Here is a 25270-nt window from a genome sequence, read left to right as displayed (position 1 = left end):
ATGACACCCAGGATTTTGGTCTTTACAGCTACGTGGATGATAATGTCCATCAGTCTCTGTCACAAGTAAGGAAGGAGGAGGGTCACACATGTGCAGGACAATGAAGAGTTCTAATCTGGATTTCCAGACTTTGAGGTATCAATATGACTGTCAAGCAGAGATACCCAGCCGGGAGTTGCACTTGTGATAGGTGTTTGTACAACTCAGGAGACATTTTGGGGATGAACGTAAGTATCTGGGTTTCAGGAATGAATGATATTGCCCAAGGAAAGCACAAGATCACAGAGATTCCAAGAGATGAATTATAAAACCTTTATACTCTCTTCAAATGATGGCTGCACTATTTACTAATTATATGACCTAAGATCACTTAGTCTCTAGGCCTGTAAAATTGGGATAGTTATACCTGTGCTGAGGACTAATATTTTAAAAATTAGTAGAGGAAGAGAAACTATACAGTAGAATGGGAAAGAGACAATAAAAAGTATATAGCATAGGAGAATGCAATGTGATGGACACTAATGGAGAAGAGTATTTAAAGATTAAAGCTAACTGATCAAATACTGTAGAGAGAAAGATCAATTAAAATAAGAACTGAAAGGTAAACAAAGCGTTTAAAAAAAAAAAAAGCAAACCCTCTGACGACCCTGGCTAATGCATGGTAAAGATAAATATAGATAAAAGTAGATGAAAGATAAAACAGAGACATATTCAGAAAATTCGTTCAAGAAGCTTGGCTGCAACAGAGAAGGAAAATTAGACTAGTATCTAATGGAGTCAAAAATAGAGTTGCTTATTCTTGGTTTTGTGGGGAAGAAACCTTTGTAAGTTAAAATGCTTTCGGCTGCAAGTAACAGAAAACATAGCAAACAATGCTTAAACCCCTGGGACATTTATTGCTTATTTAACAAAAAGTCAGTAGACACCCCTAGGGTTTTGTCAGAATCTTTGTGATGTCACCAGACCAACCTCTGCCACAAAATGGATACCACTGCCAGGCATCATGTCCGTACAATATATTTCCAACAAAAAGAAAGCAGAATTACAGGGTGCCTGGGTGGCTCAGTAGATTAAGCCTCTGCCTTCAGCTCAGGTCATGGTCTCAGGCTCCTGTGATCGAGACCCACAATGGGTTCTCTGACTGAGGGGAGCCTGCTTCCTACTCTCTCTCTGCCTGCCTCTCTGCCTACTTGTGATCTTTCTCTCTCTCTGTCAAATAAATAATTTAAAAATTTAAAAAAAAAAAAAAAAGAGAAAAAAAGAAAGGGGAATTATAAACCTAGACCCTCTATTAGGAAGCAAAACACATTACCCAGAGCCCCATTCCCTACATCTGACTTTCCCTCATGTCTCATTGGTTAGAACTAGGTCACATGGTTGGCTCTTCCTAGCTACAAGAGAATCTGAGTAACTATACGACTTTCCAGACTCTATTTTGAGGAAGTTAGGGAGATGAAGGTGGAAATGACTTTTACATAGTCAGTCGATACTGTCTGCCACATGCATGTTTAAATACTTATGTGAAAGAGTTATCAGAGAAAGAAACCAGAGACACAAAAAGGAAGAGGTCAGAATGAGTTTAGCTACAGGTAAGTTTGTAAGAAGGCTGCACAGGACTTGAAAGAGTTTGTACCACATAAATTTAATTTTCTTTGTCAAGCAGAAAATCAGATCAATCTAAAAGTCAAGGGGAAGATACAGCGAAGGACAGAGGTCTTCAGAATAACAAAGTAGATTTTTCAGTAGTCCTCATGAAGATAACAGGTTTCTAGGCGAGAGAGAAAAAAAAGAATAGAAAAAAAAACTTCTCAGGGATTACTGGACAACAGAAGATTCAATTTTAGAAATCATTAATTCAGACTGCCATTTTTAAGGACTTCTCCAGCAGCACCCAGCAGCCTGAGAGGAAGAAGAGAGAAAGAATGCTGAATCCAAACTAGACTGGATTTGAGGTAGGTGGTACAATGGAAAGACAAGGGTACAAAGGAGATGAAGTTATCAGTAAGGTAGTGAAATAGTGTGTCATGAAATCTTTGTTAGGAAAGAAATCAAAGGTATGAAAAGACAGACAGAGTGGGACAGCCAAGGAACCTAAGGTACAGTGGCCATAATAAGAGGGAAGAAAGGATGAGACAATATGGTAAGATAAGGACAATGAATTCTACCAGAGGACAAGATTGAGGGTATACCATGAAAACAGATAGCTGAAGCAGAACAAAGATTGAGGGAACTCATACTACGAAAGTGAAGAAATTGAAAGGCTAAGGATATTAATCAGAGTTAATGTACATAAACTCTAAAGTCATCCAAGATGGTGGCTGGAACCAAGATGGTGGCTGAAAAGGAAGTGTTGATGAAGTTCTAGAACCTAGGTGAGGTTTGGTGGGCTGAGGTCCGGAGCCGACGACCAAGAAAGAATTCTTGAGACATCTTTGGTGCAAAATGGTGGTTTATTAAAGCACGGGGACAGGACCCGTGGGCAGGAAGAGCTGCTGCCCCGGGTTGTGAGGGATGGCAGGTTATGTACCCTGCTGTTGGGGGAAGGTGAGGGGAAGGGAGGGTTCAGTGGAGTTTTCATATGCTAAAGAGGGCCTACAAGGTGCCAGGATGTTCCAGGCCTGCCGGAGGCCTTGCCCTTGCTGCTGGATCAGTGTTGTCTTTAGACCGGCCATTAACATTAAGATAGTTGGGAGACTTTTTGGTGGGGTGTCACAATCCTGCTATCAATCGTCTTTGTTAGTGAGATTTAGGACATTTGTAAGCCAAGGGAGACTCCTGTCTAGCAGGATTGTGAGCTCTGCAAGTTAACTATTTGCTTATTGTTCATGGCAGTCAGGGCTGCCTGAGGGATGCTACACTTATGGAGGGGGGGTGCAAGGCGCCAGCTTTTGCTTTGTCCTCAGCCAGCCTCCTGCTCCCTCATCAGTGTCACTGTCTTTAAGAAATGAAATGAAAAAGGTGATCAAAGAAGAGAGGGAAAAGGTGATTAAACTTTTAATAACCATAATTATCAAAAAGAATATGATTATGGAGGAGAGCTAGAACAGAAGTTGCCCTAGGAATATGCAAAATCTCACCCTAAATCCACATGTAGACAATGAGTAAAGAATGAGCTGCATCCATTTAAGAAAACTTTGTGAAAAGCAGTGTCTACAAAGAATAGCAGTTTTCAGTTAGGGCAAAGAGAATGAGGAGTTCTCAGTTAAGGTTATTAAGGAGAATGCATTTAATAGAAACTAGAGCTCAAAACAACAATTTGGGAAGAAGAGGAAGGAAGTTATAGGTTTAGGAGAAAGGGAATCCTAAACATTATAAAAAAGAGTTTTGTTTTTTTTTTTTAATGATCAGAGAGGCTTATATTTGGGCAGTTAACAAGAGTGACAGGAATATGGGGGTATAGCAGAATCAGCAGGCCTCAAGATACCCAAAGCATTCCCAGAAATCTCTCTGGCTGGAAAACGCCACGCTCAGACCAACTATAATTTCCAGAAATTCCCATTCTGAGTTAAAATACTTAGACATTCCCAGTGTTTCTAACACACTAGATTTAGCCTCAGACACAAATTCATTCTATAAACAAGTATTATACACACAGTATCTGTATAGAATTTAACCTTGCCCAAAAAAGCAAACCTCCTCTCCCCCCAAAAGTGGCCTTTTACCAGCTTCTAGGAAGTAATCTCTAAAGTCTTTGTTCACCCAGTGCCTTGGGCTAGCCGGACAATAACAATGTAATTTAGGGTGGCTTTGGGTCATACTTGGAGCAGCTAGAGATTAAAGACTGAGATCAGCCATACGTACAATCAATCATGACCATATGACAAGAGTTCCAACAAAGATATTTCTCCAAAGAAGACATCCAAATGGCCAACAGACACATGAAAAAGTCCTGAACATCACACAGCATCAGGGAAATACAAATCAAAACCACAATGAGATACCACTTCACACCAGTTTCAATGGCTAAAATTAGCAAATCAGGAAATGGAAGCTGTTGGTGAGGATGCAGAAGGGGAACCCTCCTACGCTGTTGGTGAGAATGTAAACTGGTGCAGCCACTCTGGAAAATAGTATAGAGGTTCCTCAAAAAGTTGCAAATACAGTTACTCTATGACCCAGCAACTGAATCACTGGGTATTTACCCCAAGGATACAAATGTAGCGATCTGAAGGGGTATCTACACCCCAATGTTTATAGCAACAATGTCCACAACAGCAAACTAAGGAAAGAGCCCAGATGCCCATCAACAGATGAATGGATAAAGAAGACATGATATATATCTATAATGGAATATTACACAGCCATCAAGAAGATGAAATCTTGCCATTTGCCATGATATGGATGGAACTAGGGGTATCATGCTAAGTGAAATAAGTCAACCAGAAAAAGACAATTATCATATGATCTCACTGATACATGGAATTTAAGAAAAAAAAAATGGATCATAGGGGAAAAGAAGAAAAAAATAAAACAAGATGACACCAGTGAAGGAGACAAACCATGAGAGACTCTTTTAATCATAGGAAACAAACTGAGGGTTGCTGGAGGGGCAAACGGTAGGGGGAATGGAGTAACTGGGTGATGGACATTAAGGAGACCAAGTGATATAATGAGCACCAGGTATTATATAAGACTGATGAACCACAGACCTGTATCTCTGAAACCAATAATACATTATATGTTGATTAACTGAATTAAAATTTTTTAATTTTTAAATTTTCTTTTAAAAATTCATAATTTTAAAAAATATTTTAATTAAAAGAATAAGAAAAAAAGAATTCTAAAAACCGAGACTCAGGTGAGCTTCCTTGCCTGGATATATTCAACATATAACATCATACATCAAGACCAGGAAAGTAATGTGCCCTCACATCACAGGAAGAAGACAATGGACGCTCTGCATTTGGTAATTACCCAAATGCTGCCCAGTGTGCTTCTTCTCTTAATTGGTTCTAATCTGTTTCCTTTCCCTGTAATAACCATACACATAAGTATAGACCTTTCAGTGACTTCTGTGAATCCTTCTAGCAAATTATTAAATTTAAGGGTGGTCTCGGCAATCCCTAAATTTGTAACTGGAGTCAGAAGTGAGGTCAGTCTTGTGGGAACTATGCCCTGTAACTTCATATTTGATCTAAACTCTCTGTAATATCTGTTCTGTCTAAATAAATCTGTTTGCAAGGTGAAAAGAATTACTTAAAAAGAACTCACTACCTGAGCTTTCAAGAGCTGAAAATGTCTAACTGAAATTACTAGAACAGTAACTAGTCTACTGAACTATTAATGGCTGAGTGTTTCCCTAAATTTCACTAAGCAGTAAAGAAGTCTCAACAATTAAATACTAAGAAAAGTACTATTGTGTTTTAATTTGGATATAATAAACACCAGCTATGTCACTGAGAGAGAAAGTCATTTCCTTTTACTAAAGTATAGCTTTTTTAGATAACTGCCTGGGAAATGCCATCGTACCTCAGTGAAGTATGATTCAGTCCAAATAATGGATATTTATAAAACAATTCAATTTTTTAATTAATAAAAAGCATTTTATAACTACTACAGTTTATAAATAACTTATATTACTACAGTTACTGACATCATAACATAAACATGTTTGTCAAACTTTTCACTGCCAAACACTACTAAAAAGACTTTATAACTCATCTCCATATAAAACTGCACCAAAGTAACAAATCATCTAAATTAATAAAATGCAGTGAGGGAGACTGAAAAGTGGCATTTAAATAATGAATAGCAGAGCTAAAAGATTGCAAAGACATTGTCTCAAATATGTCTTATAATGTACAAAGTACAAAATAAAAAATCTGCAGTCAATTGACAAAGGAAAGTTCTTAATAACATCAATTAGCATTTCAATAATATTAAGATAATATGAAAGTGAAAACTTGAACCTTTTGAAACTTCAGTTGATAGTTAAAAAACTTAGCTTACAGAATCAGAAATTACTTATGGGGCTCTTAATGCCTCAGTTTCTTCATTTGGGCAAAGTAACAATAGTATTTATTATACAGAATTGTGTGGATTAAATGAGATAATACAGATCAACAGTATTTACACCTAATAAGTACCCGACAACAGGTAGCTGTTTTTAGTAGTATGGAATTATCTAAGGTTAATACATTAATTCAACCTATTTAATCTCATGTTGTCTACATTCAAAAAACTAATATACCAAATTTAAAACTCTATCAAGATAAACTAATTAGTTCTAACATACTTGTACCTATAAATATATGCATAGGTTTAGCGTAAACACAAAAAAGAAAGTTTTGAAAACGTTTTAATTGATCACAAGTCATTTCCTTTTATCAGCATAAAATGAACCAATATTTTATAAAACAAGTATTACATATAACCATCTACGAATATAAATTAGTACTGCATTATTTTCAAACTATGAAAGATACAGAGCATTGACAATTTTTTAAAAATTCAGTACGTGAAGGTTCACAGGAAAGAAAAGAATCTACAGTGACAGGTTCTGTGTCTTCTTTAATCACAATCTGTCTAAAATCTAACCATTGAAAGAATGAATAAAGTTAGAGGGTAGGTCGCTTTAATAAGTAAATAGGGAGATACTGATAGTCTTTGAAATGACTGACATCATTTGAGTTACATACTGGGAAGAATACTCTGGCAGTCTCTGAGTAAGTAATGAGAAGGAAAATTAAGCTAGTGATAGAGGAATGAAAGAGAATGAACAGGTTGCCAAAATTGCCACCAGCAGCTTAATACAGTCCTTCAACAACTGGGCGCCTGGGTGGCTAAGTCGGTTAAGCATCTGCCTCCAGCTCAGGTCATGATCCCAGGGTTTGGGGATTGAGTCCCTGATTAAAACAAACAAACAAACAAACAAACACCCTCCCTCCCAAAAGAGAGCCACCGGACCAAAATGAATGACATGGAATCACTCTGCAGTGATTGTGGAAAAGGCGAGAATACAATTCAAATGCATTAAAGTAATCACAACAAAATAATTAATGCGTCTCATCAAATAGAAAATACCACAGATTATAAAATATACCACCCATTATTTTATATACTAACAAAGAGAAAAAGTTAATAATTAAACTGATATAATGCCAAGATGTTGCTGATTATAGAACATAATCCAATTCAGAGATATGAAAATTTGAAATACATGTATCTTAAAATCAATTAAATATAGTATCTGCCTAAGTAATAATAAAGGGTCATAATCCCATGAAATCCTCAAAAGTATCCACAACTCCCTCATAACCTGCTTGGGATCCAAACCTTGTTGGAATTTGAATAGCTTTGGCAGGCTTCTAATATTTAACTCTAACCCCTTAGATGGGGTTAGAGTTAAATATTAAATCTACCCCAACTAAGACTCCCCATCTGCACCTGAGATGGGGCAACCCCTGACCAACTGACAGGGACCACAGGTCTAAGATTCTTAAGGGCCCAATAAGTAAACTTACATGACCTTTTTTTTTTTTAAGATTTTATTTATTTATTTGACAGACAGAGATCACAGGTAGGCAAAGAGGGAGGCAGAGAGAGAGGGGGGGAGCAGAGAGTCTGATGTGGGGCTCGATCCCAGGACCCTGGGATCATTACCTGAGCCAAAGGCAGAGGCTTTAACCCACTGAGCCACCTAGGCATTCCATTATGTGATCTTTTATTAATGCTCCCTGATCATGACTACAGAAATCAAGGCCCTCCCTCTAATCAATGTAGATTAAATCTTTAAGATCTGTATCAATAAGACAAAAGAGTGAAAAAGTTAGGATTCCAAAGTGTTCAAGGTAGAAATAGGATATTATAAGGGTTTGGGAACCGGCCTTTTAATTTATTCATTTTCTAAGGCAAATTATTTTAGCCTTACCAGCTTTTGCTAATGAATTGTGTCTGCCATCCTTCTATCCCCCTTTGATCGATGTATTTCACTGACTTGGCACATTTTTCTATTAGTGCTTCCTTTTGCACTAATTTTGACTGCTGCGTTGAATTAAATGAGACAGTCCATTTTATCAGTTCTGTTATAAACAAGTCAGCATTCTTTGTACTTGTGTCAGAGCTCTAGTTAGAGCTCACACTTATATGAACTATCCCAGGACCTCTAGACTGCCCTCTGGTAAATACTTCTCCTGGGCCAGAAAGAAGGAAATGGGAAGTTTCTCTGTGTTGTCACACAAATCAATACTTAAGCACCTTTGCTTCATCAATGAAACATTGGCCAAGTTTAAATCACAATGCTGACTTTGATTACTTGGTACCTGCTTATCCTTTCTCTTTCTTTTTACTTCCTTTCCTACTCCCCTTTCAGAGTCAGGCACCAGATGCTCTGGTTTCCTAATTGTCCTAACTCATTTATTGAGATGCCAGAACAATCATAAATGAAATCTGTTGTTAAAACTCATTTTGATCCGATAATTAAGTTGTGTCCCTCTTCCCATTCTATGCCCTGAAAGTAAGATTTCTGATTCTTTACGTTCACCGCTAAGAATGAAAATTGATATGAAGGGATAAAATCAGGGCAAGGTCCCACACACCCCTCCTTAGGAAGCACTTGAGCCAGTGACAGAGAAGTAAAACCGGTAATCTAAGCCCATGGCTTCAATCATTCTTAGAGCATGGGTTAGCCTATAAATGAGCTGAGAACTTGTTTTTCACTCAGATCAAAAGATCCATCCAAAGTAAACAAAAGCTTTGAACTGGGAAGAAAGGGAAAGGGAAAGATCATAGATGAGAAACCCAATAGCATATTTAAAAGTTCTGGGTAAGAAGGACATGTAACTAGATAGGTAAAGAAGCCTAACCTTGCCAAAGAAGAGGACTGGTATGAAAAAAGAGCTAATGATACACCAAATGGGAGAAGAGGAAGTGACTTGCTAGTTCCTGCACCCAGGGAAGAACAAGATGTAACAGAAAGGCCTAAAACCTAAGTAAGAAATTCAAGGAATTCATGGCCAAGAAAAGAAAAGTACCTTCATCTTCCAAAGGTACCAGGACTAGGGCTGATCCAATGAGGCCAATCACTCACATAGAGCAGAAGGTAGTTTGGTTCAGCTATATATAATGAGAGGGCTGCACCAGGAGGCTTTCCCTGGGTGTCAGGTTAGAAAAGAAGCTCTAAAAGTCAAGGCCCTCCCAGCCTTACAAATTACTCCAAACCAAAACTACACAGAGTAAGAAAGGAGAATATCAGTTGTTGACACTGAAGAACAGTAACTCTCTTTTTTTAAATGCTTTCCTTGCTTTATTTCTATCGTTCTATTTTTTGTTTTTTTGTTTTTTTTATAAAATTACCCACTTAAACCTTCAGGTCACTTAGTTTTATCAGGTGAAAAGTATCTTTATACCTGTTCTAATAGGAACCAGAATAGAAGAGTAAATTAGTAATGACACTGACCAGACCTACACTAACTCTTGAAAACCCCAGCAAAAAATGACTTGGGTAGAGGGCTGGGGACAAAAGATACCAATCTGAAAAACTATACTAGCTTTCCCTCTTACGTATGTACAATAGATATGTACAATACAACATGTGAAAAAAGAACATTACAATATTGAAAACTGCATGTGTTAAGTACTCAGGCATCACAGTGAGTTGGAGGTACTCATGAATGTCACCTCTGATTACTGGAAAAAGAAGAGCATTTTAATAAGAGGAAATAACCAGCAATTAATATTCATAAGCTGTGCCTAATTCCTCAGAACATGTTCTCTTTCAATGCTAAGACCACATGTTTTCTTCTATGGCATAGAACCCAAGTGAATCCATGAAATCTGGTATCCTATAACAATACCACCAACAAGAATGGTCAACACTAGATAATACTTACACTTGATCTCAAAGTTCCAACTTTAACTGCCTGAAATAAAACACTGTTAAAAAGTATCTGAGAATCATCAAAATTTCTAATATACCTAAATATCCTGCTTATGACTATAAATTAACACTAGGTCTGTAACTAAAAGCTTTATTTTACAATTTTGAATTATGTCTTATACATCCATATGTCCTCAGCATCTAACCAATGCCTCTACAGTAACTGCTAAATGTCTCCTGTTGCAGATGATGAAAAGCCCAATGACATTTTAAAAGTACAGCAATAATTATATGATGCCAGCTCAATACATTGTTGAATGAACGAATGAATGAATGCACAATCAAACCAGATTAATCAAACTGAGCTATTTACTAGATAATACTGCCTCAGAAAAATATTTCAAAGAATTGGGCTTTAGTTATATATCTACTTCCTTCTTCACTAATCTATAGTTTTAAAGGGAAAGGAGAGAGGCTTAACATACTTGACTCTTTAGCCTCAGATTGAAGTTCCAAAGAAATCTAAGAGCACTAACTTATATGTTTCGTGTTTGTTTAAAAGGGTTTTAAGGAAAAAATTAACTAATTAGTGTTCTTTATTTCTTAATGCTTCATGGAGACCTAGTAAAGTATTTTTATTTATTAAATATTTTTAAATATGAGACCTGCTAAGTATCCAATGATGCAAGAATCATAGAGAGGAATGAGTAAGAAGGTCAGATGCCCAAAACTGACAATGACGACAATCAGTAACTTTATCTATACAGTCAGTGCGTAGTCTATAAACCTTTTCATGCAAGGCAACAAATTTTTTTGGTATATTTAGATATGGTTAACTTAATTATCTTAAGAACATCATTTAATATTTTATCTCTTTGCCTAAGCATTTGGGAACTTCTGAAACCTAATATACATATAAATCTGGAAGAGAAAGATAATTTATTAGTTATGTCAAAGGAGAAAAACGGGTATTTCTTTAGAAACTGTTTAAACTATGAATGACTAAAAGAAGGTCGTTGATAATAATTTTCTCATGCCTCCATTTAACTTAAGAATCAGAAGACCTCTGGATTTAGTAGTACTGCTAATAGTACTCAGTTGGAGGTACCTTACAACTACTGCTTTACAACTACTAATATTTAAACACTGAACTATTCAATGGTTTACTTTAAAGTGAACTATAATGATAATAATTACCATAACATTTTTGTATTCAATAGTTTGAAATCAAGTGGGTTACAGATTAGAAAATAGGATTGTGTTATATTCCCTTGTATTTGAAATGGTACTGGTAATATAATTTCATATATATCTTTTCTACAACATGCCAGCCAATACTTAATAAATCTCTGTTACCTCAAACATCAAATACAGAAAAAAAAAATGGTTGTTGATTACCTTTAACACTGGGAAAAATAGACCTATTATAGCTCTTTGTACAATCACTTACCATTTGAAAAATGATGTATCAAACTCCTTTGGCTCTTCCCATGAGAGGTGCTTAGGGAGCTCAATTTTTTTTTTTTTTTTTTTCACTTTACACAGGATTAAGCAGAGCTTAGCCCACACTCAAAAGCAAAATTCTTTAGGAAACCAAAGGCTGAGAACATTCCTTATTCAGAAGTGAAATTCCATTGTCAGGGAAATCACTAATACCAACTATCAAGGGAAAATGTCTCATTCCTACCACAGGATCAGCTAAAGTAAAACTGCTTCTTCAGTTGCTAGGAAACAACCAACTCATTATATGCCATTATCAGAACCCTAGAGAAGAAAACTGGCATCTGCATCGCATTTGGGGATACTGGAGATTGAACTAAAAGCACTGAAACTGCTGCCAAATCCCTGGTCTCCAGGGTTTACACTGTGACCACAGCAGGAGCTGACACCAGACTAGCCTTTGAAGTTTTTCTTTCCGTAGTGCTCTTTCTAATATCTAAAATTATTTTTCCCCAATATCCCACATTTTTAAACTCAAAGATTCTAAAACTAGACTTAGTCATTTGAGTTAAAACTAATGATATGTATGTTGAGCACAATTTAGGAGAAAAAATACTACTCAGTAATCTTAACAAGCAACAAAAGAATTTAAAACATTAGATATTCATTGAATGAAATGTACTAGATGTCTCTGTTTTTAATTATTTAAAATCAAAATAGAAAATAAAAGGAAATTGTTTCAAAACTCAGGAGAATAAAAAAGGAGACACACTGATAAATCCAGTGCTCAAAATGACATTCTAACATTTATCTGCCTAATTATCTTAATTGATCATAAAATTTAACTGCTATTTTTATAAACTGACATGCTTTTTCACAATGCAACACCAAAAACATTATGAACATATATCATATTCATTCCTCGATCTCTTTCCTTCCTTTTACCAAGTGAAGCAGAAAGGAGATGGAGTGAAATTATGCCTATAAATTACTAGACATTGGCAAGTTGAAACCATGAGACTCCCTATACTGTCAATTCTGTATGCAGAAAAATATGTTATCCTCCAGAAGAAGCTCCAGATGTCAGTAAAAGAAGTTGACCAAATATCTTCCTTCACCAAATTACAAAGAATGATCCCAGTAAGGTTCCCCCATCCTAATATAATTCTTGCCCCATCTCCCATTTTAATGCATACCTCTTTCATTTACTCACACCTGCCACTCTCCACTAACGTTCCCTTGACATTACTTCATATTTTGACACTCAAAACCCCACCATGCCTACCTTCTCCCAACCTGACTCTTATACACCTTCCTGTGTGTCTTATAAAACATCACCTCCACTTAGCATTGCCAGATTTAGCAAATAAAGTAGAGGACCCCCCATTCAGTTAAGTTTGAATATCAAACTTTTTAGTGTATGTCCCAACCAATATTTGTGACATACCTGTACCAAAAATTATCCATTGTGTATCTGATATTCAAATTAACTGCTGGCAACCCTATTACTGCTCCACCATGAGATACCTTGATACTTGACATTTTTCTCACTTGAATAGAAACCTGAGTTTCCTCAATAATACCTCATTTTCCAATTCCATCTGAATTTTTTTTAAAAAGAAAGAAAAGAAAAAGAGAAAGAAAAAGAAAAGCCTAACTTTTCTAATGTCCCTTCTCAGAATAAAATCAATTGATCTGTCACTTTTTTCACCAGTTCCTTCCCTAGCTACTGAAGCACTTCTTATCACAGGTGATTTTCTATTATTTAATCCCTCCAATTTTACCCATACTCCTAATTCCTCCTCACTACTGTTTGACTGGAAATCAAGCCTAGATTTCAGTATTTCCCTCATTAATGCTCTAAATTACTTCCCCCTTTAGACTTTCCGCCATGCTGATCCTGAATCCAACAAGTTTGCATGTCAGTTTTCAGATTTCAGAGAGTTGCTAAAGACATTACAAAAACTTAGCAAAACTAAAAATTCACCATATTTAGCATCTAGTGGGGCTTTATGACGACATAGGGATCCTATCATTAATCTCTTCATCTCTCTCTCTCTCTTTTTTAATTTTAAAAGCAGTTAAAAAGCACTACACCTCTGGACAGTTGAATGCCTAAGCCTGACCTTTTAGAACCACCAGCATTAGTTAAGCCAACTGGGATCGTCTATTAAAAATGCAAACTCTTGGTTCCTCCCCTGGATTTCAACTGAAAATTCAACTGAATTTTCAACTTGCTCCCCATAAAATTTTTATGAATACTGAAATTTATGGATCAAATTTGCTCTATTGAGTAAACTATCTTTTTCCTTCCACTGAGAAGATGTAAAGAAAATGTAATTCTTGTCTTTTTAGTACCAGGTACAATGGGCTCCCTCATCTACTCTTCTTTCCATTCTACTCACCAAACATGGAACTAGACTTATTTTCCAAAACTAATTCATTTACATAAATTTTTAATCCTATTCCCTTTGACTCTTTCCTAATAAGACCTTCCCAGTAATCCTCTCACATTCTATGTCTTCAGTCCCTGTTCATTGTATCCTACGCCTTGGAACAGATATGGCTGCCTCTTTTGGAAAGCAAATGAAATGCGCTTTCAAATGGAAAGCAAATGAAAAGGGCCTCCTTAGGCCTTCATCCTATTTTCCTTTCCTTTTCCACACCTCAAAGCCCACAGCACGGCCAATTTTATCTAACAAGCAGACTATACCTCTACATCCATGGTCTTGCTGTATGTATCCATTCTTAAAACACTATGACTTTTTTCATTCACTGTTCTACTAAAGGATTACAAGTAACCACCTAACATCTATTATCTCCTTGCCTGTTTTCAAGCCTCATTCTCAATAACCTATTCTTAAAACTTAGAAAACCACTGGCTCCCAAACTTGTCTACACGATGGTATCAGTTGGAGAACTCCAAAAATGCTGATGCCTGGGTTACATACCAAGAATTCATGATTTAACCAGTCTAGAGTGTGACCTGAAAACTGAAATGTTTGAGGTTCCTACATGATTCAGGTAGAGGTAAGGGCACCTGGCTAGCTCAGTCGGTTTAAGTGTCTACCTTCAGCTTGGGTCATGATCTCAGGGTCCTGGGATCAAGACCCACATTGGGCTCTCTGCTCAGTGGGGAGTCCGCTTTTCCCTCTCCCTCTATGTACACGCTCTCTCAAATAAATAAATAAAATCTTTTTTAAAAATCCCAAATGATTCTAATATTTAGGTATGTTGAAGAACCACTGCTCTAAACACTTAATTTTCATGACATTAGTATCCTTGTTTTCCTACTTCTTGAAGTACTTCTTTTCCTCTTTATTATTTTCTTTTTCTCCCACAAAATCACCTACTCTAAACTAGGAATGTCAATCAAACAGAAGTCCTCAACCCATTACTTTTCTCTTGCTGTAATTAATATAGTTGAAGCTATGAAAATAGAAAAGGTGTCTCAGGGAGGATGATGATGATGGTGACAATAAAGATGATACCTAACATCAACAAATCTAATACCACACTGACTATATATGATGAATCCTTATTTTATGAATCACTGAAAGAGGAAAAAAACACCTAAGATGAGGAGGAATCTAATACAAGAATCCTATATACAGCTGGGGCCCCAAAGGACTACTCTCTCTTAAACTAAAGACAGATGAAATATAAAACCACAATTTAGAAATAAATTTCAAGGAAATGTTCATCTCTCAATTGGGCACTGGTATAAAGCAGAAAAATACCTCCATAAGAAGATAAATTGCAAGCTGTTAAGCATGCAGCTTTCACATCTGAATTTATACCACCAGACTGGTCTCAAAACCTCCAACAGAGAAGTCAATTTAAAGTTGCCTCAGGTTGAAAGTGCCCCAGGTTACTGGAGAAACACAAAACCTCTGGGAAAGAATCTGACAAAGCTGGGAATAAAGCAATTCTAAGAAGCCATCTCTAAGAAGATGCACCCTGATTAATGTTAAATCATACAAAAACAGTCTAATTTGTATTACAAATAATAAAATACAATAGAAACAGGGCACACTTAGAGTTACTTAATATGCTTTTTATCATATTACATATTAAATCATTGAATCTTCACAACTACTTAACTGCCATAAGCCCCATTTTATACATAAGGAAACTATAGCTCAGGTTTTGCCCAAGGAACATATAACAATCAGATGTGCAACTGAGATTGGAACCAAGCAAATGTGGCTCCAGAGTCCATGCCCTTAGTTCCTGAGCTATGGGCATATTTCTGGAGAATATCAACGTTTAAGTGGTATACAGAGAAAAAAATATATTAATCACAAGGAAAAATTATAAAAATGATGGCAGATTTCTCATTGGAAATGATGAAAGACAGGTGACAATGGAACAGCACCTTTAAAGAATTGAAGAAAAAAATACCAACACACAATTCTATATGCAGTGAAGGTAAAAAAGATATAATAAAATGAATGTTGAGAAAATTCTTCACCAGCAGACCCACATAACAAGACACTAAACAAAATTCTTCAGGATAAAGAAAAGTGACAGATGAAACCCAAATCTAAAGAAATGAAAAGCACACATATAGCAAATTATGTGTAATTACAATAGACTGTTTTCTTAGTTTCTTTAAAGAATCACTATTTAAATAAACCAGTTAACACCATATTGTGAGATTTGTTATGTACATATATTTATTTTTTTAAAGGTTATTTATTTATTTATTATTTGGGACAGAGAGTGAGAGAATGAGCAGGGAGGGGCAGAAGAAGAAGGGGGATGATGAATGGGGAGCAGAAGGCAGGGCTTGATCCCAGAACCTTGCGATCATGACCTGAGCTGAAGGCACCACTAAAGGATTGAGCCACCCAGGTGTCCCTATAATGTACATATATTTAAAATACATCACAACAGGGACACCCGAGTGGCTCAGGTGGTTAAGTGTCTGACTCAGATCATGAGATAAAAAGCCCCACGTCAGGCTCTGCATTGAGTGTGAAGCCTGCTTGAGATTCTCTCTCTCCCTCTCCCTTTGTCCCTCCTTCCCCACTCTCTCTCTCAAAATAAAAAATAGGTAAAATAAAATATATCACAACAATACACAAAGGATGGGAGGTGGTAAAGCAAACTATACTGTTATAAGATAATTAATTTTATAAGAAGTACACTACAATCAAGTAAGATTTATTCCCATGATGCATGGTTCAGTATCTGCAAATCAATCAACATGATTTATCACATCAACAGAAAATATCAAAATCATATGATCATTTCAATAGGTATAGTAAAAAATCATTGACAAAGTATACATCCATTCACGATAAAAACCCTCAAAACAAAGCAGGTATGGAAGGAACATAGCTAACATTATAAAGGCCATATATGAAAAAACCCACAACTATCATCATACTCAATGGGGAAAAACTGAGAGCTTTTCCTGTAAGATCAGGGACAAGATAAGAATGTCAATTCTCACCACATTCACTCAACACAGTGCTGGAAGTCCTGGCCGCAGCAATCAGACAAGAGGAAAAAAATAAAAGGCATCCAGCTTGGTAAGGAAAAAATAATCCTTCCATTTTTGCAGATGACATGATACTCTATATAGAAAACCCCAGGGGCGCCTCAGTGGCTCAGTGAGTTAAGGCCTCTGCCTTCAACTCGGATCATGATCCCAGGGTCTTGGGATTGAGCCCCACATCAGGCCCTCTGCTCAGCAGGGAGCCTGCTTCCTCCTCTCTCTCTGCCTGCCTCTCTGCCTACTTGTGATCTCTCTCTATCAAATAAATAAATAAAATCTTTAAAAAAAAAACTATCAATATTAATTAACATTAAACTATTAATATCCTCACAAATATGACATAAAACTTAATAAAACATTAGCAAATTTAATCTAGCAATATTTTAGAAGTAATTACAATATTACTTATAATAATTAAAATATTATGACCAAGGAAAATCTATCCCAGGAATGCAAGGTTGGCCGAACACAGAAAATCAATGTCAATCACCAAATCCATAAAATGAAAGAGAAAAACCATATCATCATTTCAATAAATGGGAAGGAAAAAGCATTTGAAAAAAATTCAATGCCCATCCATAATAAGAACAGGGAGGTCAGAGGTCACCAGTGAAAACCTACCACTATCATTCTTTAAGATGAAATACTTACCGTTACTGTACCCTACAAATCCAGATGAAGACAAGGATATCACCTCTCATCTTTTCTACTAGGCAATACAATAAGAAAATGAAATGAAATGAAAGAAATAGATAGGAAACGAAGTGGTGAAGCTGTTTTACTTACAGACAACATAATCATGTGCATATAAAATACCTAAGAAAGTTACTAAATCACGTGCATATAAACTACCTAAGAAAGTTATTAAATGTGCATATAAAATACCTAAGAAAGTTACTATACTACTTAAGTGATACTCTGTCCTAACAGCAAAAATTTGAAATTAAATACAAAATACAATTCTAAAACCATCTCAGAACATAAAATATTCAGACTAAATCTAACAAAACTCTAAGACCAATATACTAAAAACTATATATTACTCCAAGAAATCAAAGAAAATCTAAATAAATATAAAAACATACCATGCTCATGGATTAGAAGCCTCAATGTTGTCAGGATCTTGATTCACAAAACACTGATCTATACATTCAATACTATTCCACTATACATTCAATAGCAACGTAGTGAAAATACCAACATGCTTTTCTGTACAAACTGACAAGCTGAATCTAAAATTTATACAGAAATGGAAAAGAAACTAGTGAAGGTTCTTTTAATCTTAAAAAAAAAAAAAGTTGGAAGACCCACACCTTCTGACTTTGAGCTTTCTACACAGCTACAAATATCAGATAGTATGGTTTTGCTGTAAGGCTTAAATAAGACAGATGGAATACAATACAGTATTACCCAGAGATAAACCCATACACATATACTCCACTTATTTTCATCTAAGGTATCAAGTCAATTCAATGGGGAAAATGAAATCTTAAAACAAATGGTGCTAGAACAACTAGATAAACTACTATGTGTTTTCCTACTCCAAACAATTAGTTTGATTCCGATATTATCTGGATACAGCATAAGATCCCACAGGTCTGATTAAGGGCTCAGTCTGACTAGACTACTACCACTTCAGATACCAATCACAAGTTCAGGTTGTTACCTATGCATGCTTCTGGACTGACTAGCTATAAATCAGAGGTTTCCATGAACTCCGCCTTCAGGTTTGATTAATTTGCTAGAGTGGCTCACAGAACTCAGAGTAACATTTACTTATGTTTATTAGTTTATCATAAAGGGTATTAAAAGGATATAGATAAATAGCCAGATGAAGAGATACAAAGGGAGAGGTCCAAAAAGGCCCTCAGCGTAGAAGCTTCTGTCTTCAGGGAGCTAGTTTTGCACAACCCATCAGGATATAGATACACTCACCAACCCAGAAGTTCATCAAGAGTTTTCACAGAGCTTAATCTGCACTCCACCCTCCTTCCCCTTCCCAGAGGGGGCTAAAAGTCCTAACCCTCTAAACAGTTGATCTTTCTGGTGATCAGCCCCATCCTGAGATTATCCAGGGACCCCACCCTAATTCATCTTACTAGCCTGAACTCAGGTGTGCTCAAAAAGGGGCCCCACATGAGTTACAAAAGCTATTCCTATCATCAGGAAATTCCAAGGGTCTTAGGAGCTTTGTACCAGGACCCAGGAACAAAAAACAAATGTATTTGCTATTATACCAAAACTATGAATAAATATATACCCTTATCTCACATCCCACAGAAAATTTAAATCTAGATGGGCAAGCCAAAGCTATAAAGCTTTGAGAAAAAATATATAAGAATATCTTCATAACCTTGGGGTAGATAGGCAAGGATTTCTTAGAGAGGACACAAAAAGCATTCAGCATGAAAAAAATTTTTTGGATAAATCAGATTTCATGAAAATTTAAAACATCAGTTAATCAAAAGGCAATCCACAGACTGGGAAAAATATTCCCAATACACATATTGGGAATGACAATGGACTCACAGCAAGAATATATTAAAACTCTTGCAACTCAAGTACAAGAAGAAAAATGAGCCAATTAAAAAAATGAGCAAAAGACTTGAATAGACACTTCATAAAGGAAGATACAGTGTGATATCTAATATACAACAGTAAGAAGATACTATTTTATACCCACTAGTGAAGAAAATGACACAGCAATAGTGACAAGATGTGAAGCAACTAAAACTCTAATGAACCGTGTATAAGTATTTATAGCAGCATTACTCATATTAGCCAAAAACTGGAGTCTACCCAAATGTCCATCAACAGAAGAACAAACAATATTTGATTATATTCATTTGATGGAATACTACTCAGTAATTACTCAATATTACTCAATAATATTGAGTATTACTCAATTGAGTATTATAGTGCTCAATATTACTCAATACTCAATTGAGTAATACTCAATATTATTGAGTAATATTGAGCACTATAACTTTTTATTACTGAGTATTATAACTCAATATTACTCAGTAATAGAAAGTACTCAACTACTGATATAGGCAACAAGAGGATGATGTTCAAAAGCATTAGGCTAAGAGAAAGAAACCAGATAAAAAAGGCTATACAGTCTGTAGGGTTCCATTTATATGAAGTATAAGAACAAAACAGAACTCATTTATGATACTACAAATCAGAACTGTGATGGCTTATGAATGGGGGATTGAACAGAAGGAAGCCCAAGGAAATGTAGTAAGGGGATGGAAATGTTCTCTATCTTGATTGAAGTGTGGTTATACAGGTATATACATTTATCAAAAATAATTGAACCATACATGTAAGATCTCTGCATCCCATAGTACATATAACTAACTCAATAAAATATAAGAGACAGGGGTGGGAAAATACTGAACTTTCAGTTCATATGGCAGACTGACCACAAGTATTTATCTTGTTCCCCCAAAAACACCAACTAGGAAGAGACATGACTTGAACACTAGTATTCTATTTGTTATGTCCTGAAAAAATATAAAGGTATTTTCACTTAGGGATAATCCATCTATCTGTGTACACTTATGATTTGTACACTCTTTTATGTATATATTACATTAAATTTTTTTCATCAGCCAATGAATTAGGCAGCCTCCACAATCAACTGCGATACAGAGCATCTACCCAGATAGTAAATTTTCACAAGGGCTGTTAAACTTCCGAAAACTGGTCTACTTTTTAAAGCAAAACAAAAAAACAAAAACAAAACACTCCTTAATTAGCAGTTGACATGATCAGTACAGGTCACAGGGTAGTCCAAAAATATTAGGTTTTAAGCTCCAATTAAGATGAGCAAATGATAATGGTAACTTTTCAAAAGACTGCAAGATAAATATGTAGTCTAGTGTCCTAATATCCTAATATTTTACCTAATATCTTAGAAGCCTTATGAAATACCTAGAGCATTCTAATAAAATAAGTAAAGGAGCCATTTTGTCACCCCATCTTCCATCCTGATATTTTATAGCAAGTTTGCTAAAAATGTACTTTCAGCACTTATCAAAGTAAACTGACTTTTATATGATTTATGTGTCAGAGAGCCAAATCTCCAAATCTCCACTAGCTCCTCAGCCAGACTATCAAATTCCATAAATAATTTTTAAGCTTGGCATCTGATGAATGTTGAGAAGAACATGAATAATGTCAGATGACTAAAGTGATGAGAGTGTAGCTGAATTCAGAAATCAAAAATGTATATATTGCCAGCAACTAACACAATTATTCTACACTCTCTGACAGTAATCAGCAGTAGATAAAAGAGGCTGGGTTATAGAGGGATATTGACTGAGAATATGAAATGGAATCCTGCCCCTCTTCTCTTTCCCAATTCCTCACAGAATGAAAAAAACAATATATTCTGGTTCTTTCAGACTTTTGATCATCCACTTCTAGTCTAATAAAAGTTTTCTTCATTTATAAAAGCAGTTACTAAACTGCTAAGTTTGAATTTTAGGTGCAAAATTTTTTGCAGCCTAATTAACTTGTACTGTCAGGTTTACTCTCACTTTTCCCATGGGACACCTCCTCTGTCCCTCTCCTAAGGGTATGTGCACATGGATCTCTCTCTTCCACGTTCAGGGGCTCCTTTGTAGAGATGTTTTCACCACCTGTTGCAATCTGAGGTTTAAATGGAACTTAATACTCAAAAAGGACACTTAAAGACAGGATCCTGCATCCCTCAGAGGGGAACACAAACACTTAGCTGTGTGACTCATATCACTGACTAGGGTCTCTAAGTCTCTGATCACTGTGGAAAGTAGAAGTATTACTATCTTCTTGTGGCCATCCATAAGGCTTAGAAGAAAATCTGAATCATTCCCTGTTGAGAATTACAACACTAACAGAGGAGGGGAAAAATGAGTACTGAAAATATTCTGATGACAAAATCAGAATTTTCCTTTCAGTGTTTCTAAATTTCTATTGATTCTAACTTTAAAATATAAACTAAATAAAGACTGTTTTATAATTTCCTTTAAAAAAAGAGAGAGAGACTGGTTAATTCACAAAAATAAAGGATAAAGATCAAGGTCACAAAGGAAATGATAAAGAAGGGGTATTGTTGGGAATATAACTGAAATAGCCAATTAGGATCTGAGTATAAAAGTGGAGGAAATGCAGCTGAGAAACTTGAATGCACTAGTAAGTAGGAGGATTCTGGGACCAGAGATCAAAGAGCACATTTATGAAAACTCAAGCACAGAAGGAAGACAAGATGTGACAATGAAAAAAGAAGAGTTTCAGAGTCCAAGATATATTTCAGCTATCAACTCTTACAAATAGAAATGAATATAGAAATATCTATGATTGAAATTATCAACCTATGGCATGATGCCTGACCCAAAGTGAAATCTGAATATATCAGGGTAATTGCTGTAAATGGTAGAGAAATTCCAAATTACTTATGGTACTTACCAAAACATAATTAACTGTAAATTCACAGCTACCAGAAAAAAATTAAAATTATTTCTATAAATAACATATAGCCCATCTGATATTTTTAGATTATCCAATCAACTGTTCTCTTCCTTAAGGATAAATTTAAGCTGATTGGACAGATATTATATACATAAATATAGAGCCAGATATACTCAAAATAAAACAAAATTTCATTTTGGTCTTTTTTTTTTTTTTTTAAGATTTTATTTATTTATTTGACAGATCGCAAGTAGGCAGAGAGGCAGGCAGAGAGAGAGGAGGAAGCAGACTCTCCTCGGAGCAGAGAGCCCGATGTGGGGCTCGATCCCAGGACCCTGGGATCATGACCCGAGCCGAAGGAAGCGGCTCAAGCCACCCAGGCACCCCTCATTTTGGTCTTAAGCAATTTTAAAATGAGCATGATTTACATAAATTTTTCTATATCCAAGAACTTCTATACTGCCCTTATAATCCAACATTGGCCATGATGAGATTAACCATAAATTTAAAGAAGAGAGATTACTTATCAAATAGATTTGTCTCAAAACAGATTCAACAAGGCAAAAGAATAATGTAAAATAAGATGTTAGGATTTTCCCTACTCCTAAGCAATAGGGAAGATTAAATCACAGACCAGTGAAATTGGTCTTTGCACCACAGAAGTCATTATATATTCAGTTTATCAGCTGGATTCTTTTTTTTTTTTTCCCTATCAGCTGGATTCTTCTGCAAAACATCTCAAACCTGACCACAAATTTTATTTATTTATTTATTTTACAGCTCAAAGGCCTCACGTTTATTACCAAACCAACCCACTAGTGCAGAGCTATAGTAACAGAAAAATCTTTCGCTGATAAATGGTATCTATTGGCCAGGCAGAAAGGTGTTTACAGGGTGATGGAATAGAACACATGATCCTCAAGTAGCTTAATTAAATACGTGGTGCCAATTAGGTGTGTCATCGCGTGATGTGGGATGCCTTAGAGACCCAGCTTGGTTCTCCTCCAGTGCCTCCTCTTGGAGTTGTACCTGATTTTATAACCAGTTTTTATCCGAATCTACTGGGGAATGGGACGATTCTGCTTTTGTTTCTTGGCCAGGAATCGCTTAATCCTGAAAGTCTTGTGAGAAGATATGGTCAATTAAAAGCGCGCAGCACGTGGCAGGATGGCGGCGAAAAAGAGAAAAAAGACCTGACCACAAATTTTAACAACTCTCCAATCAGCAAATGCATTAACCACCGTGTGCCAATAATAAAATGATACTCAATGCAATTTTCTTACCTGCCTTAATAGTTTCTCAATAGCTGACATTACCATAAGGCCTCTCCAAACAACTGGTGCAGTCTCTTCAACCAGGAAGCCCATAGACATACTGCAATAGTAAACCAAAAATGCAACTAATTTACACATATTAATCAACATTATTCTGAAAAGTAGCATAAAAAAAGTAACATATACTTACCAAGCAATACCATAATTCAAAAGAGGCCTCATTAGATTGCCTGAAATTTAAAAAACAAAAAAAACCCTCTCTTTTAGAATATATAAACGTAATGACTTTTTTTTAACAAAAAGTGTCAAATTAACCAAAAAAAGTATCAAATTAAAAATACAAATGGCTACTCATACTGCTGCTCTTTAACTTTCAACTGATTCCACCTAAATCTGCAATAGTTTAAACATTATACCAAGCATACAACCAATACTTCCAATAGATGCACATCTATAAACAGCTGGAATACAATTTTATTAAGAAACAACCTAGCTGGGGTGTTTGGGCAGTTCAGTCAGTTAACCATCTGCCTTTGGCAAGGAGCATGATCCCAGGGTTCTGGATCAAGCCCCGTGTCAAGCTCCCTGTTAAGCAGGAAGCCTGTTTCTCCCCTGTCCCTCCCCCTCATCACTCATGTTCTCTCTATCTCCCTCTCTCTCAAATAAATAAAATCTTTTTAAAAAATAAAGGAAAGAAAAGAAAAAAAGAAACAATCCATGTAAAATTTTTAAGTGTCTCTAAAAAATAGCCTCAATAAATAATTTTATCCACCAATTTTATTCATATATAGATATATAAATTACATTCTTAAGTTTATGTAGTATGCATTTACAAGACAAGTACACAAATATGCACACAGGCATCTAATAAGTTATCCCTATTTCTTTTTTCCTTACTTGAAGAATTTGTAAAGTATAAAAAATCCAAGAGTAGAAAAACTCTACTTTGTATCTCAACATAATAAAAGCAGTATATGAAAAACCCACAGCAAACATCATACTTAACGGTAAAAGACTTAAAGTTTTTCCTCTAAGATCAGGAACAAGACAAGGATGCCCACTTCTGCCACTTTTATGCAACATAATACTGGAAGAGCCAGAGCAATTACACAAGAAAAAGAAATAAACAGCATCCAAATTGGAAAGGAAGAAGTCAAGTTCTCCCTTTTCACAGACGATATGATCTTATATAGAAAACCCTTAAGATTCCAATTGATGCTGAGAAAACTGGATATCCACATGCAAAAGAATAAAGTTAGACCCTTACACATATAAAAATTAAGTTAAACTGAGAGCTAAAACTGTAAGATTTTTAGAAAAAGAAAAAAAAAACAACAGAGTAAAAGCCTCATATCATTGGATTTAGCAATGTTTCCTTGGGTATGACATCAAAAGCACAGGCAACAAAAGTAATAGACAAATTGGACTTAATGAAGAAAAATTTTTATTTAAAGATTTTATTTATATATTTATTTGTCAGAAGAAGAGAGAGAGAGAAAGCACAAGCAGGAGAGTGGAAAACAGAGGGAGGAGCCCGATGCAGCACTTGATCCCAGCACTCTGGGATCATGACCCGAGCCAAAGGCAGACATTTAACCAACTGAACCACCAAGGCATCCCTGGACTTAATGAAAATATTTAAATGTTGTGCATCAAAGACAATATCAACAAGTAAAAAAGCAAGGCACAAAATGAGAGAAAACATCTATAAATCATATATCTTACAAGGAATTCATATCCAGAACATATTAAATCTCAAAACTCTACAATGACAAT

At 35.7% G+C, this 25270-nt stretch overlaps 1 protein-coding gene and 1 pseudogene across 7 annotated transcripts in view; both read right to left on the bottom strand.

Annotated features, from left to right (window-relative positions):
* NUBPL (NUBP iron-sulfur cluster assembly factor, mitochondrial) overlaps positions 1-25270 on the bottom strand; it is a 200109-nt gene that overhangs the window by 97536 nt on the left and 77303 nt on the right. For 6 of the 7 annotated variants that reach the window (XM_059371241.1, XM_059371242.1, XM_059371243.1 and 3 more), the window contains 2 exons: positions 23685-23724; positions 23504-23594 (listed from right to left, as the gene is read on the bottom strand). In XM_059371241.1, the coding sequence (XP_059227224.1) occupies positions 23504-23594; positions 23685-23724 (131 nt within the window). The remainder of the gene's footprint in view (positions 1-23503; positions 23595-23684; positions 23725-25270) is intronic. The other variant, XM_059371244.1, reaches the window with a different exon arrangement.
* On the bottom strand, positions 23002-23356 carry LOC132029183 (large ribosomal subunit protein eL39-like; annotated as a pseudogene).

This window comes from Mustela nigripes, chromosome 13 (assembly GCF_022355385.1).
Source record: "Mustela nigripes isolate SB6536 chromosome 13, MUSNIG.SB6536, whole genome shotgun sequence".
NCBI classification, from domain to species: Eukaryota; Metazoa; Chordata; class Mammalia; order Carnivora; family Mustelidae; genus Mustela; species Mustela nigripes.
This window is presented reverse-complemented; position numbering and strand designations above follow the sequence as displayed.